Below are 14457 nucleotides of genomic sequence, written 5' to 3' on the forward strand. Positions count from 1 at the left end.
GTACTTCGTCGATCTGCCTGTTCTGCTCCCCACTCTGTCTCTGGTGAATCCTCTCACCACCCCTGCATCTCTGGCCTATACCCCAGTTCTTTATGCACAATTAAAAAAAAAATTCTTGCCATCAATAATAATTTACCCGCTCTATTAGCCTCAGTTCTACAGTCAGATTTATAGGATTTGTTGTTGGTACACTGCAGCACTATTCGTAATAGTGAAATTATGAATTATGGAAACATCCGAAGTGCCTAAGGGAAAATGAATGGACTAGGAAAATGGGCAAATATATACAACTGAATACTATTCAGATTTTTAAAAAAGAAACATTTTTTTAAAATTGAGGTAACACTGGTTCGCAATGCCATATATGATTGAGAGGTACAGTTCATACCTCCTCAAATGCACAACACCATACCTATCACCAAAGAATCCACAGTCTTCCACCAAAGTCCACTGTCCCCTTTCTAAAATTTGTCTTACCCTCTCCCTCCTCATCTTGTAGTCTCAATTCCACAGTGAAATTTCAAGGGTTTGGTACTGGTTTGTTTCTTTGATTCTTTATCTAGGTTCCATATAAGTGAAATCACCTGCTACTTGCCTTTTTCCTTTTGACTTATTTTGCTAAGCATTACCCCTTTCAGCTCCATCTATATTGTTATAATTGTCAAGATTTCATTATTTCTATAGCTGAGTAATATTCCATTTTATATAGATGCTCTTTTTCTAAACTACTTATATGTCCTTTGGCATTTCAGTTACATGTGCCACTTATGGTAAAATTATTTTTAGTATTTTAAGAAGTCACCACCCTTCATTTTTGTCAGGGTTACTTAGGTGATTTAGTGTGATTCAGTCATGTTTCATTTCTCTGAAGCATGCCATGGGAACCTTGAGGGGAACTGCATTGAATCTATACATTCCTTTCAATAGGGTAACATTTTTGACAATATTAAATCTTCCAATGTATGAGCAGTATCATAATTTTTCTTGTATAGACCTACAGTGATAAGCTTACTGTTTATTCCTTTTGCTGCAACTGTGAATGGAATTGTTTTCTTGATTCTTTTCTCTAATTGTTTGCTTATAAACACAATGTTGAAAACTTACTTTGTAACATGCCACTTAATTGTATTGACTTATTAATTTTTAGTGACATCTTTAGTATTTTCTAAGTATGCCATCCGCAAATATAGTTTCACTTTTCCAATTTAGATTCTTCTTACATTTTTCTCTTAATTAATTCCCCTACTAGGATTTAGAATACTATATTGAATAAAATACGTAAAAGTGAACATCTTTGTCTTTCACCATTGAGAATACTAACAATTTAAGATTTTATATACCTATTGGCATGTAATACCACAAAGTTCAACTGCTTAAGTGTTTATTACGTACCATCACCAAAACTCAAGTTCAGAACAGTTTATTCATCCCAGTAACATTTTACTTTACCAATTAATATCAAATACTTATTTCTCAAATAACATTTTGCAATAAAATATCATGTATCATTCTGTTAAAATATTTCTTTGTAGTTTATATAAAACTGACAAAATAATGTTGGTACCAATAAAGGTTAAAGATAATTTTTAATTAAAAGAAAAAAGGGGCGCTAATTGAAATAAGGGATGAAAGGGAGAAATAAATCCAAATAGTGACAAAAAAGTCATTTTTAGGAAAATAACAACGAAACAAATCTTCAACTAAGTATGTTTTCTTGCTTTCAAACTGCTCTGGGATCAAAGAGTATGTAACTATTTTTCAGAACTCAGAACATTAACATCGAGCAACAGTGCCCTCTAGAGTATAGACAAAGACTCCTTAACATCAATTAACAAGATAGATAACCTGTCTCAGGAATTTGTTGAAATTGTTGAGAATTAGACACTAGGAACACAATAGTAGAGTGAAAGCACTACTCCCATCACTGTGTGAATTTGATGACTAGATTATATATATACATATTTAAAATACCAGTATCATAAAGTTACAGATGAAATATTTCTATGTGCTGTTTTTTTTTTTAAGATTTATTTATTTATGCATACAGAACTGGGGTACAAGCCAGAGGTGCAGGGGTGGTGAGAGGATGCACCAGAGACAGAGTGGGGAGCAGAACAGGCTGATTGATGCAGTACACTGCTGAGGGGAGCAGCGGGCGGGTCAAGAGAGGTCTGCCATGCCATGTGGATCTCCTCTGGGGCAGGCGGGGATCGAACTCATGCTGAAATGGCTTTAGCTTCTCAATGCTGTGCTTTAACCTGCTGCGCCACCCGGGAGGGCCGTACTGTTGCTTTCAAATCATCTAGACAGGTATACTTCTGTAGTCACCTATGTTACCATGCTACTGTAGCCGATTTCTATTCTCAAGGAATGTAAATTTAGCATTACCTCTAATAAAAATAAATTGAAAATATAACACTGGGGAAAGTCATGCAGTGCATTTTAGAGGCATACACGCAAATGATTATACATTTCTGATTTAAGGATAGGACCTTATCTCCATATGGACCCAGAGTGTTCAGAGTGCAGCGTGGTTTAATAAAAAATATATATACATTAAGTCTTGAAACTATAGCACTGACTCTTGTACGATCTAGCTGCACAGTCAAAAATAATCCTCTATGGCTCTTTCTGAATACAGTGAATGTAGGCTTATTAAGACTATAAAAACTGGGCCTTGCTCACGGCCCAGGGGTCAAATCTCAGAGCTACCAACATGACAGCCCACTGCAGGAGGCTCCATCTCTGGCCAGGGAGCTAAGACACAGGGCACAGCAGACCTCTCCTGTTTCTCCCACTACTCCCTTTAGTTATTTCAGTAAATCCATCTTTTCTGCTACCCATTCTGTCTCAGGTTAATAATCTCACCCCCTCCCCACCTCTGGCCTATATTCTTCTATGCAGATATAAAAATCTTTTATTTTATTAAAAGAATATAAAAACTTAATTGCTGAACTCAGTGTTTTACTAGACATAAAACAAAATCCTTTCCTGACATCAGAAATGCAAACAAATATCTATTTCATATTCATTCTATTTATATTATTGAGCTTCCAAAAATTAACAGGGTTCCTAAAAAATTAAATCCCTTAATAATCTTAGTTGAACTGATTAGAGTTCTCTCTTTACTTTCAAACTTTCTTATATTCCTCATAAGAAGACTTATAAACACTCAAGCACCACATACTTAAATATATGTATTTGTAGATCCTGTATTATAAGGTTTGCAGAAATACTTTTGAGCTTTCTATTCCTTAGTATTAGCAATAAGATAGATTGATAGATAAGAAGAACGTGATGATTAATAGAAAATCTCCTTCCATCTGACATGGACGTTTTACTTTGAGCTAGACAGATCTGGATTCAAAGTCCAGCTCTAACACTTGCTGGTTAAGTAACTAAGTCTCTATTTCATCATCTGTAAACCAAATTCTTAAAAATATTAAATGATGTAGATCATGTAAAACTCAGGATGTAGTTTTTAATCATGTAAAACTCAGGATGTTGCCTGGTACATGCTAAGGACTCAAAAGATGGTTACTCTCCTATAGATATTTTTATTTTTCAGTATTAAAAATAGAAGGTATAGAATAAAATCCAATATAAAGTTCCTCAAAGTGATAGTAAAATTATTTTTCAATCGCTTTTTGTTCAGTTATTCATCAATCTTTTACAAACAATGCCTGATGTGAACTCTAAAGGGTATTGTGCAGGGCATGGGCCATATCCCAACAGACAAGACACATCTCTGCCTTTATAAGTTACACCTTGGAGAAAGAAACAGGGAAGAAAGTCATTTTTTAACTACACAAAGGGACAAGGACTATAATGGAGAAATTCATTGAAGATTATGAAATCAGATAAGGAGCAGCTAGGGGAGAAGGAAGTAACTATCTAAAAGAAAAAGAAAGATGTTTGATTATATTAAGGGAAAAAATGGGAATTAGGCCCTCCCTGGTGGTGCAGCGGGTTAAAGCACAGCACTAAGAAGCTAAAGCCAGTTCAGTGTGAGTTCAATCCCTGACCCGGAGGTGACCCACGTGGTGCAGCAGACCTCTCCTGCCCCGCCCGCTGCTCCCTTCAGCAGTGGACTTCATCAATCTGCCTGTTCTGCTCCCTGCTCTCTCTAGTGTATCTTCTCACCACCCCTGCACCTCTGGCCTGTACCCCAGTTATGTATGCATAAATAAATCTTAAAAAAAAAAGGGGGGGGGAATTAACCAGGCTGCTGAAGTATGTCATTTTCCAGGCAAAAGGACTTAACACACACGTTAGAGTAACATTTGCTCTGAGTAATATGAAATATAAAAATCTGGAGTTCAATCTAGATTCCACTTTCCCCTGTCTGTCATCAGTAAAACATCAGCAAAGACTCAAAGGTCTAATGCAAAGTATATCCAGATTCTGACATCTCATCACTGCTACCACTTTTTTAAACCTAACATTACTGATTACTGATCAATGTCCTCAGTGGGTCTCCCACTATATCCCAGGCTCACTCTGAGAGCATTATTAAAGAAAGATCTGATATTATATCTTTGCTCAAAATCCTCAAAATTCCTATCTCACCCAACAAAAATACCCAGCATCTTACATGCAAACCCTAATTGTTCACCTCCTATTCCTTATACTTCTGATCTTTCCTATCTCTAATGCTCCCCAACTCCTAACGTGCTCACTCCACTCTAGCTTCCTCGTTGCTCTTTCTCAAATTTGCCTTATGACCTCCTAGTTCAGTGCCTTCAAATTGCTGTTCTTTTTGCCTAGATCACTCTCCCCATTTCCCCAAACCTCAGTATTTTCATGTCTTGTTCATTCACCTGCTTCAGGTTTTATTTAAATGTCCCCTTTTCATCAAGGCTTTCCTAACCACTCTATTTAAGTTTTAGCACTACATATATACTAACTCATCTCCTGGCTTTCCCCCTTTATTTGTTTCTATCTCCCCCTATCATTAGAACAGGGAGGTTTGACTATTTCTGCTCATTGTATCCCCAGCCTCTAAGATATTACAGGCATTAACCAACTGTCTCTTGAATTAACTGACTAGTTAATGGAAGAAGGGATATCAGAAAAGATTAGGTTTGGATTTGAACTATACTTAATAGGATTGTAAAGCATCCATGGGAGATACAATCAATATTTGAAAATGATGCTGGGAAATTCAAAAAGAGATGTCTGGCCTAAGGATCTACCTTGGGAAACATTATCCTGTCATGTGTTTGTGGAAACCATGGCACAGAATGGGATTGTTGAGAAAGAATACACAGCAGGCAAAGACTGCTGTAGACCAGATCTTTGTTACTGTTACACTTGAAATGTAATTTAAATGGACACCCAATTGTGTAAAATTTCTGCATATGCCTAAAATGTGTATGTAAATTTATAATTACCCTGTTGTTATTTGCCTCCATTCTTATAAAGAAATGCTATTTCCAACTGATTATTCATCAACAGGTGTGTGTGTGTGTGTGTGTTATAACCATGTGTCATGGGAACGATGAGTATTCCAACACAAATTTGTAATATAAGGTGTATATTCAAATGGAAATTAAATCAATAATTTTATTGCACAGTTATGTGTAAGCAAAGTCATAGATGTTTAATATGCACTTTGATAGCTGTTGAAACTCATTGTTCCTCCCAAGATAAAGCAGGAGAGTCCCAAGGTCAAAATGTAAGATAACATGTACAAAAATTCCCTCCAATAGTTTACAAAACATATATTGTGTACAGTTTAAGTTGTGTTAACACAGCTTTATGGTCAGCCACATTTCAAAGTAACAAGAAAACAGGTATTTTTTCAGCTGTCTCTATAGGGTGGAACATTTCATTCTTATGCAATTTATTATGGCTTGTGAGATTAAGGTAATTTGGGTTCCACACCCTTTGTTTATTGAGTCATGTGTTTCATGGTGCTTCTCAGTCATTGAGTTTAACATGTTTTCAGTGAAAGCAAAGTTGGCTCTAAAGTCATTCCCATGGGAGACGCATCCAAGCTAAAACACATGGTGACTCCAGCCATAGGTTTTTGTTTTCTGGGGTTCTGACTTGCAATTTAACCCTTGTTTTTCAGTACTTTCCACTACACACAAATAAATATTGACATATCAGTTCATCTCCAGAAAAACAACCAATCCCGGTAGGTACAGAGAGAATTCACCAGTTCAAAACTCAGCCTCAGGGCTTACCCTTTCTGCCAACTCTGCCTCCTTTTGACTCTCCTATGTTTTTCAGCAACCACCTACACTCCACTCACAAATACCAATACTGTGCATTTGTGAGTACATCTCATTGGCACATTGTGAGTACATTCTCATTACCAGAAGGTAACACAAATAAACAAGCTCAAAAAGATAGCAAAGGCCAAAGTGCCAATTTTCTCTCACACAAAGATCACCATAGCAGCATTTTCCAAAGGTCAGACTCAACCAAGTCAGTGAAAGTCAGTTATCTCTGGCACAGCAAAATGAACAAGAGGAATGTAGAAGACGTCATATAGTTAGCTAAATTATTCATCTTGTTATTGTTCTGAGATCATGTCTTCCAATTTTTATGTATTTAAATGCCATTTTATTAAATGATAATATTTGGGCATGTTTTTTTAATGTGTTTATATAACAAAATCGAAAGTTGGCAGGTCTGTGTGTATCGCCAATAACCTGAAATGTTACTGGTTCACAGAAAACAACCTGTAGGCAGTCCACAAAAAATGCTGAGAGGTACCTTTTATAGTCTAGGATCTGGTAGAACCCAAAAGGCAACCCTTTTGGGAAATCTATTTGTCTTAAAATCACTGATTCTCAGAGTATTCCCTTCACACTTCGTTGAATGTTAGCAAAATAAATAACAAAAATGAAAGTCAAATTGTATTTTGCCTACATGTAATTGCTTTCTGTTTTGTTAGGGCTTTTAAATTCAAAAGATGCCTAAGAATTAATATGCAATAAATATTTATACATATGTCTGAACCATATGTACATACCATTCATATTACAAAGTGAAAGTGATACTATCTGGTCTAGACATCTATTAGCAGACACTGTATTGGAACAAATCTATTGGCTTACTACTGCTGTTGGCAAGTTACTGGGGGGGGGTGATAAATCACACAAATTCTCTGCATTTTAGATGCTTGCTACTCTTTTGGATCTCTGTTCTCAGACTCTGGCCATATCCCCAAATTTTCTGATATGGAGAAAATTATACTGAGGAGTATTCTGACTCTCTGTGTCCCTACTTTCTTGACTACTTCCACCCTTCTCCACTCAAATGACCTCGTTTCTGTACACCCCAGTGGATGTAAGGGAGCATACAATGGTAGTGTCCAATGTAGGATCTTGGAAAAACTTGTTATAAAGCCAAGAAAAAGTAGTTACTATTCGTGCTACTTCACCAATTAAACAGGGGAAAAAATTATAAACCATAGGTTATGTTTTCTTATTTTTCTGTCAAAGTACCTACATGTATTTTTGTGCTAAAAAAAATTAAAAAACTAAAAGAAACCCAGTAAGAAATTGTCTATTAACTGTTATTCATTTCTACATCTATATTCTGTCAAGAACAACTTGGATATCTATAGAGTCCTGTCCAAGCTAAGAGCATTAGGAAAGGAGAAGATAACAAGCACTGAAATGATGGCTTTCTTTGTGAAATGAGTTACCTTTGTTCTTGTCCTCTTGTTCTAAGACCAGCACGGGTGCCCTCGACCTCCAGATTTCTGAATCCCTATGTAATATGTTTTGTTGTTGTTGCTGTGGTGGTGATCCTGGCAGTGACTGTGGCTCTGCTTATCTACTTTTTAGCTTTTGGTGAGTACCAGGAAATTAGCAATACCTGCCTTTCAGGCTAAAAGGCTGACATTCTTTTTTACTTCTACTTTTATTTCTTAATATAACATGATTTCATAATTTACTTATATATCTGTAAATACATACCTATATTTTCTCTCTATCAGCATTTTACATTTCAGTACTTACATTTGAATACTATTTGAGTTTTCTAAAGCTAGGATTTGCTTATTTTGTTTTTTCATTTATAGCAATATTTTCTTCTTTTAAAATCACCTGATAAAACTGCAAATATGAAATATTGCAAAGATGCTTAAATTTCAACACCAAAGAGTTGAATGTATTTACATTTTTATTAATGATCTGTCACATGAAAATATTCTTGTGAGAAGCACTGTGAAACAGAAGATGAATTTACAATTAGAAAGGTGAAAAGCTAACATTAAATAAGCTTTTATTTGTCTTAACTTGCTGTTAACTTTTACTACATCACACAAAGTAGGAAACAAGAAACAAGTAGTATTAAAGATACATATACCCTGCACATTCATAAGCTTGCCTTAATATCTCAGTGAATATTCTTTCAGATGTTGCAATGTTAAAAAAAAAGTCAAATTTCACTAGATAGTGTGTTATGATCTGCCTTCACTTAAACTTAGATTATTTTTCTTTCAACTATAACTCCTTTATATTGTATGTGTAGAGAAAAAATAAGAATTTATTGTATGTGAAAGGGAAAAAACACTTAATACAAAGATTGCATAACTCCCAGTGGTACAATAAAAGTACCAAAATTAGAAAAACTATTTTACTAGGAGTAATCTTTTCAATCAAGTTATAAAGTTGGGGCTCAATTTTCTCTTGTATTTGGCTATCAAATCACCTAGAACCAACTATGTCTAAAGATGTATTACAGAGAGGAAAAAGAAACATCAAATTCCAGATTACTGAATTTCACTCTTCATGACATAGCAATTGCATGTGACACAAAGGGAGAAGCCTGAGTCCTCCTCATTGTCCCCACCATACTGTGACTCAGGAAGATCTGTGCTCCATTATACAAACTATGCAACCTGACCCTGAGACAGAACTTTTTGCCCTGATTGAGGAATTTTCCGGCACTAGTTAGGGGAACAGAGATTTTCCATGAGAATTTATTAGGGTATATTCATGTTTGCAACACTTTGAAGATGTACACAGATGTGTTTTAGAGATATTTTTGCTGAATATATCCTCTGGAACTTTCCCTTTCTGGTGGAATGTACAATCAGGTAAGTTATTTTGTCAGAAGACCTGTTTTATAACAGATCAGAAAGACTGACGACAAATTACTTTAAAAAGAATACTATTTAAAATAATTTTTAAATTATTCAGAAAGACAAAATCTTGCCAACTTATGACAACACAGATGGAACAAAAGGGTGTTACATGAAGTGAAATCAGTTAGATGGAATATATATATATATTATTTCACTTTTTGTGGAATATGTAGAAACAAAGAAAATGAATAAAGTAGCAAAAACAAACCCTTAGAGATAGACTAGATTTTTCATACATCTTTAACAGTACCAGCTCTCTACTTTATTTAAAAACTGAAAGGATAACATAATACCATTTATATTAACAATGGATGTTTTATTTCCTTTAAGGGAAACTATTTAAGTTGTGTATTACAGTTCCATAATCTTGAGTAAACAATAGTTGTTTGGTTTTTCAGTAATGTGCCTTTTTTTTGGTTTATAGATCAAAAATCTTATTTTTACCATGGCAATGTTGAAATCCTAAATGTCAAGTATAGTGATCAGCTCAATTCACCAGCTACACAGGAATACAGGACTTTGAGTGGAAAAATTGAATCTATGGTGAGTTAATACTTGTTTTTACTCTTTATTGCATCATAAAATGAGTATAATAAACCTAGTATTTTGTGATATGTTTTTAAATGCTAGGTTATCTGCATATTTTCCTCCCTTTAATAGTAAAGATGTGTTTCTGGTGCTTTTTCCCCTAGTTAATTTGTTACTACACTTGTTCTAATCTGCATTTTCTTAAGTTATGAGTGAAGAGTATTCAAAGGGCTGAGTTAAGACCTATTTCACATGATTAGCACTTCTAAAACTAGAAAGGTACTGTTAATGCAAATTAAACATCTACTACTACTACTACTATTACTGTTGAGATTGTCTTTTGAAATCATTTTCATTTTGCCTCCTTTCCTTTCCCCTTATTCAACTAACACATAAGAAAGACATTAGTGTTAGTTAGGACATAGGACAAAATGTGCGTATCAATAATAGGATAGTTTGAGCAACACCATCCTGAGGTTAGTGACAGAGAGAAAATAAGTAAAGCAAGTTTAGACTTTCACTTGACAATGTCACAAGCTGCCTGACAGGTAACCTCATAGTTGTCTTTGTGTAGAATTAACAACTTAGTGTCGTAATTTTTTTAAAGATTTATTTACGCATACAGAACTGGGTTACAGCCCAGAGGTGCAGGGGCAGTGAGAGGATTCACCAGAGACAGAGTGGGGAGCAGAACAGGCAGATATACAGAAACAGTGCTCTGGGAGCAGTGGGTGAGACAGGAAAGGTCTGTTGTGCCATGTGGATCACCTCCTGGGCTGGGGATTGAACTCACACTGAAGCAGCTGTGGCTAGCCTGCAGTACTGAGTCCTAACTCATAGTGCCACCAGGGAGGGCTCTTAGTGTCATAATTTATGAAGTTTTTCCAATGAAACATTTTAAGCATTTGGACCACAAAATTGTGTGGGAAATTTTTAACCACACAAAACCAAATATTAGTTAAAAAAGAAGGTATTTAAATTTATAATTTGGAGTCATTTTATCAGTGTCCAAAAATTATAAATTTTAGCTAGTCATACTGTAAACACTGTACATATTATTTAAAAATAAATAGAATAAAATATCTTAATTTTGTTTGGTAACAAACTTTTAAATTATGTAAGTACATAACTTACAAACCTACATGTTTTAAGTACTGATAAGCAAAATATTTTACCCATAAAATACACATAGTATTTGATAATCATTGTAGTAGATCATATTGCCACATATTTTATCATTTCCTGGAAACTAAATTTCCAATTTTTATAGTGAGATAACATTTTACAAAACTATATTGATTCAGGGGTATAGGTTCACACCTTGAGGTATGTTACCATACCACACACACCACCAAAACACCTATAACCTTCCACCAAATCCATTAAATAATGTAACTGAGGGTGATTGAAATCACAGAACATTACTTCTACCTTTCAACTGATGAATATGAATGAAACTACACCTATTAAGAATGTACTGAAAATAAGAAGGCAATTTATCTAACACATTTACAGACAATAAGATCTTTTTCTAGTAGAGCTAATACATAAAAATACACATTCTTGATTTATTAATAAAAATGTGATATAAATACACAATGTAATACTATTCAGCTATATAAAACAGTAAAATCTTGCTACTTTTGACAAATTGGATGAACTTTGAGGGAACTGTTCCAGGTGAAATAAATCAAAAGAAGAAGACAAACAGTATGATTTTACTCTCTGTGTTCTGTAAAGAAAAAAAAAGCAAATGATCAAGCAAAACAAAAACAAAAGACCCTGGCAACAGAATCGTACATATCAGAGTGAATGAGTAGGACAGGTAGGAAGGTGACTGGTTGGTAGGGGGTATCGCCTGGGTATTGCGTGGTGGGTATAGTGTGACATATACATTGTCAAGTAAGAAGTTTGTGTTGTAAGCCAATATTACCTCAAAAAGGAAAACAAATTAAAATGTTTATATTTTAATCTGAGATTTAAAATGTGAGCCCTCTCTGGTGGAGCAACAGTTAAAATGCAGCACTGCAAGTGAGCAGCAGTCTCTTCAGTAAATGTTCGCTTCAGCGTGAGTTCGAACCCACCCTGGAGGTGACCCACATGGCGCCACAGACCTCTCCTGACTCACCTGCTGCTCTCCTCAGCAGTGTACTTCCTCAATCTGCCTGTTCTGCTCCCCATTCTATATCTGCTAAATCCACTCACCTCCTCCTGCACCTCTGGCCTGTACCCCAGTTCTGTATGCATAAATTAAATCTTTAAAAATATATATGTGGGCTCTCCCTGGTGGTGCAGCAGGTTAAAGCACAGCACAAAGAAGCTTAAGCCACTTCTGCATGAGTTCTATCCCCGCCTGCCCCGGAGGTGACCACATGGTGTGGCAGACCTCTCCTGACCCACCCACTGCTCCCCTCAGCAGTGTACTCCGTCGATCTGCCTGTTCTGCACCCCACTCTGCCTCTGGTGAATCCTCTCACCCTCCGCATCTCTGGCCTGTACCCCAGTTCTGTACGAATAAATAAAATTAAAAAAACAAAATCTATATATATGTGGCAATTCTATATATCCTATATATATACTGTTTTACCCTTTATATGACCTGTTCTGCTAACAGATTTAATGTTCATTTTATTATACTTTATTTAAACAAATTCAATTCTCACTTGAATTCTTATCAGTTATGAGTATTACTGAAATATGAGGATTCTAGAATACAAATGTGTTATTGTCACCCTCAATCAGAAGAAAAAAATTATAAAAGTTACCTTTTATCACTGCTTTATTTGTACTCATTTGACTTTTTTATAATTTATGCAATATACTACAAGAATCAGTGCATCAGTAGTAGAACTTACAAAATCAAATGAGTGAAAATAAACTCGTTGAACTTTTGAAAACAGTTATAATTTCTCCAACTATTCCTCTTTAGTTTTACTGAACAGTTTAGAACACTGTATAAGGCTCAGATATACAGCTTCACACCTCTTCAAATATATATGCTGCATCACACACCATCAAAAGTCTAGTTACCATCCATCAGCACCCAGCTGATTCTCTCAAACCACTGCAATCATTCTCCACTCCCATCACCCACTGGAGAAGGGTGGTAACTGGAATGGTAACTAGCATACTAATTTAATTGAGGGATTTTGCTTTATTTGTTTTCCTTATTTCTTTTTCAGTTATGTATGAAACTATGTATTTATCTTGGACATATTTCTCTTAACATAATCCTATTAAATGGCTGTTGTCCAAAAGCCTTAAAAAATGAGTTGGTAATGGTAAAATTTACATTTTACACCCACCCTTAATGGGAATGTAAATTGGTGTGTAACCAGAATGGAAAACAGTATGGAGAATACTAAAAAAAAATTGAAAATATACAGTTACCTGCCTGTTCTGGAATATGAAGTTATTGTTTGAAAAGATATGTGCACTCCTATATTCATTGCAGCACCATTCACAATATCCAAGTTATGAAGAGAAAGTGTACATTAGCAGGTGAATGAAGATGGTGTGTAAATATATAACTTATGTAACATGTGTATAGGGTGATACATACACACACACACAGAGGAAAGAGGTTTTGCTACTCATGACAACATGGATAGGCTTGGAACACAGTAATAATTTTGAAGGTAGTGAAAAGACCAAAAGGTTGAGTAGACAGATGCATTGTCTCTGTGAGTTGCAATAGTCAAATGTGCACATATTCTTTGTATTCTCTAAACACACTTATGACTGTTCTCCTTTTATGATGGAGAAACTGAGAAGTTTACAAGGTTCATTAGCTTCTCTCCGCAATCTCACTTATCTGTATTCTCCACCTGCTCCTCTCTCAGGTATCCCATGGGCATTGTTAGTATCTGCTCACTGATTCTTCCACCATGTATTTAAAAACTTCTAATGAAAGAATGAGTAACAATTTCACTACCTGTGACACTGAATTGTATCCATAGAGCTCTTCTTTTATATACATGTATATGCTAACCACTTAATCAACTGAACTTTCTATATGTTGTATGTGATCCCAGTCCTCACTAAAGTCCCCAATGTTTTCCATAAAACAGAAATGTAATAATTAATGTGGATCTTTTAAAAATTAAGTAAATGGACCTTTAACACTTTGTTCTTTCTATACTATGCCAATAAATGCCAATTCACAAATTCAAATATCATTACTAAGAACAGTATCACAATTTCAGCAAGTCCTGAAACTTTAGATCACTTTCTTTTACTTACATAAAAGTAAATTTATTAAAATTCTTCTTAAACTGTATTAATGAAAACCCATTCAAAAAGAAATTTTTTGTCAAACAATTATTTTGTCTTACATCAGTTGCTAAGAAAAGGATAGTGAATAAAAATGATACAATGTAATATAATAAATTATATAAACTTTATAGACTCAAGAAGAACCAATTTCAAATTCTGACCTTAATAATCAACATGCTACTTAATTCCATTATCACCATTACAACTTTACTGTCATCTTATTGTAACTCACAGTACTAGTAAATAAAATCCACTCTCCTTTCTGATACCTCAGTACATCTGAACCTGCATCTTGGTGTAATTGTTCCTGCCACAGAACCACTCCTAATTGTACACTGAAGTGACCTTTACTTTTCAAGAGGATCACTGCTTTTGAACTGAGCTATGATTTTAGAAGCTAACTAAGGTTAGGTCAGGTAATTACCAACTGTTGCTAAAAATCACCAATGCTACTTAAGCAGTCATCAAAAGTAAGGAAGTGACTGCCTGTTGCTTTCCTCTTTTAACCATTTAAATGTGGGTTTTACCAATTAAAAAGTTGAGGG

The 14457-nt window shown here is 35.0% G+C and overlaps 1 protein-coding gene across 1 annotated transcript in view; it reads left to right on the forward strand.

Moving 5' to 3' along the window:
• The first annotated feature begins 355 nt into the window (after positions 1–355).
• LOC101632492 (transmembrane protease serine 11D) overlaps positions 356–14457 on the forward strand; it is a 35208-nt gene continuing 21106 nt past the window's right edge. The window contains exons 1-3 of the mRNA XM_004681462.1: positions 356–375; positions 7690–7811; positions 9534–9652. Of these exons, the coding sequence (XP_004681519.1) occupies positions 356–375; positions 7690–7811; positions 9534–9652 (261 nt within the window). The remainder of the gene's footprint in view (positions 376–7689; positions 7812–9533; positions 9653–14457) is intronic.

The sequence above is a fragment of the Condylura cristata genome, unplaced genomic scaffold (assembly GCF_000260355.1).
Source record: "Condylura cristata isolate star-nosed mole 26May11 unplaced genomic scaffold, ConCri1.0 scaffold00012, whole genome shotgun sequence".
Taxonomy (NCBI): Eukaryota; Metazoa; Chordata; class Mammalia; order Eulipotyphla; family Talpidae; genus Condylura; species Condylura cristata.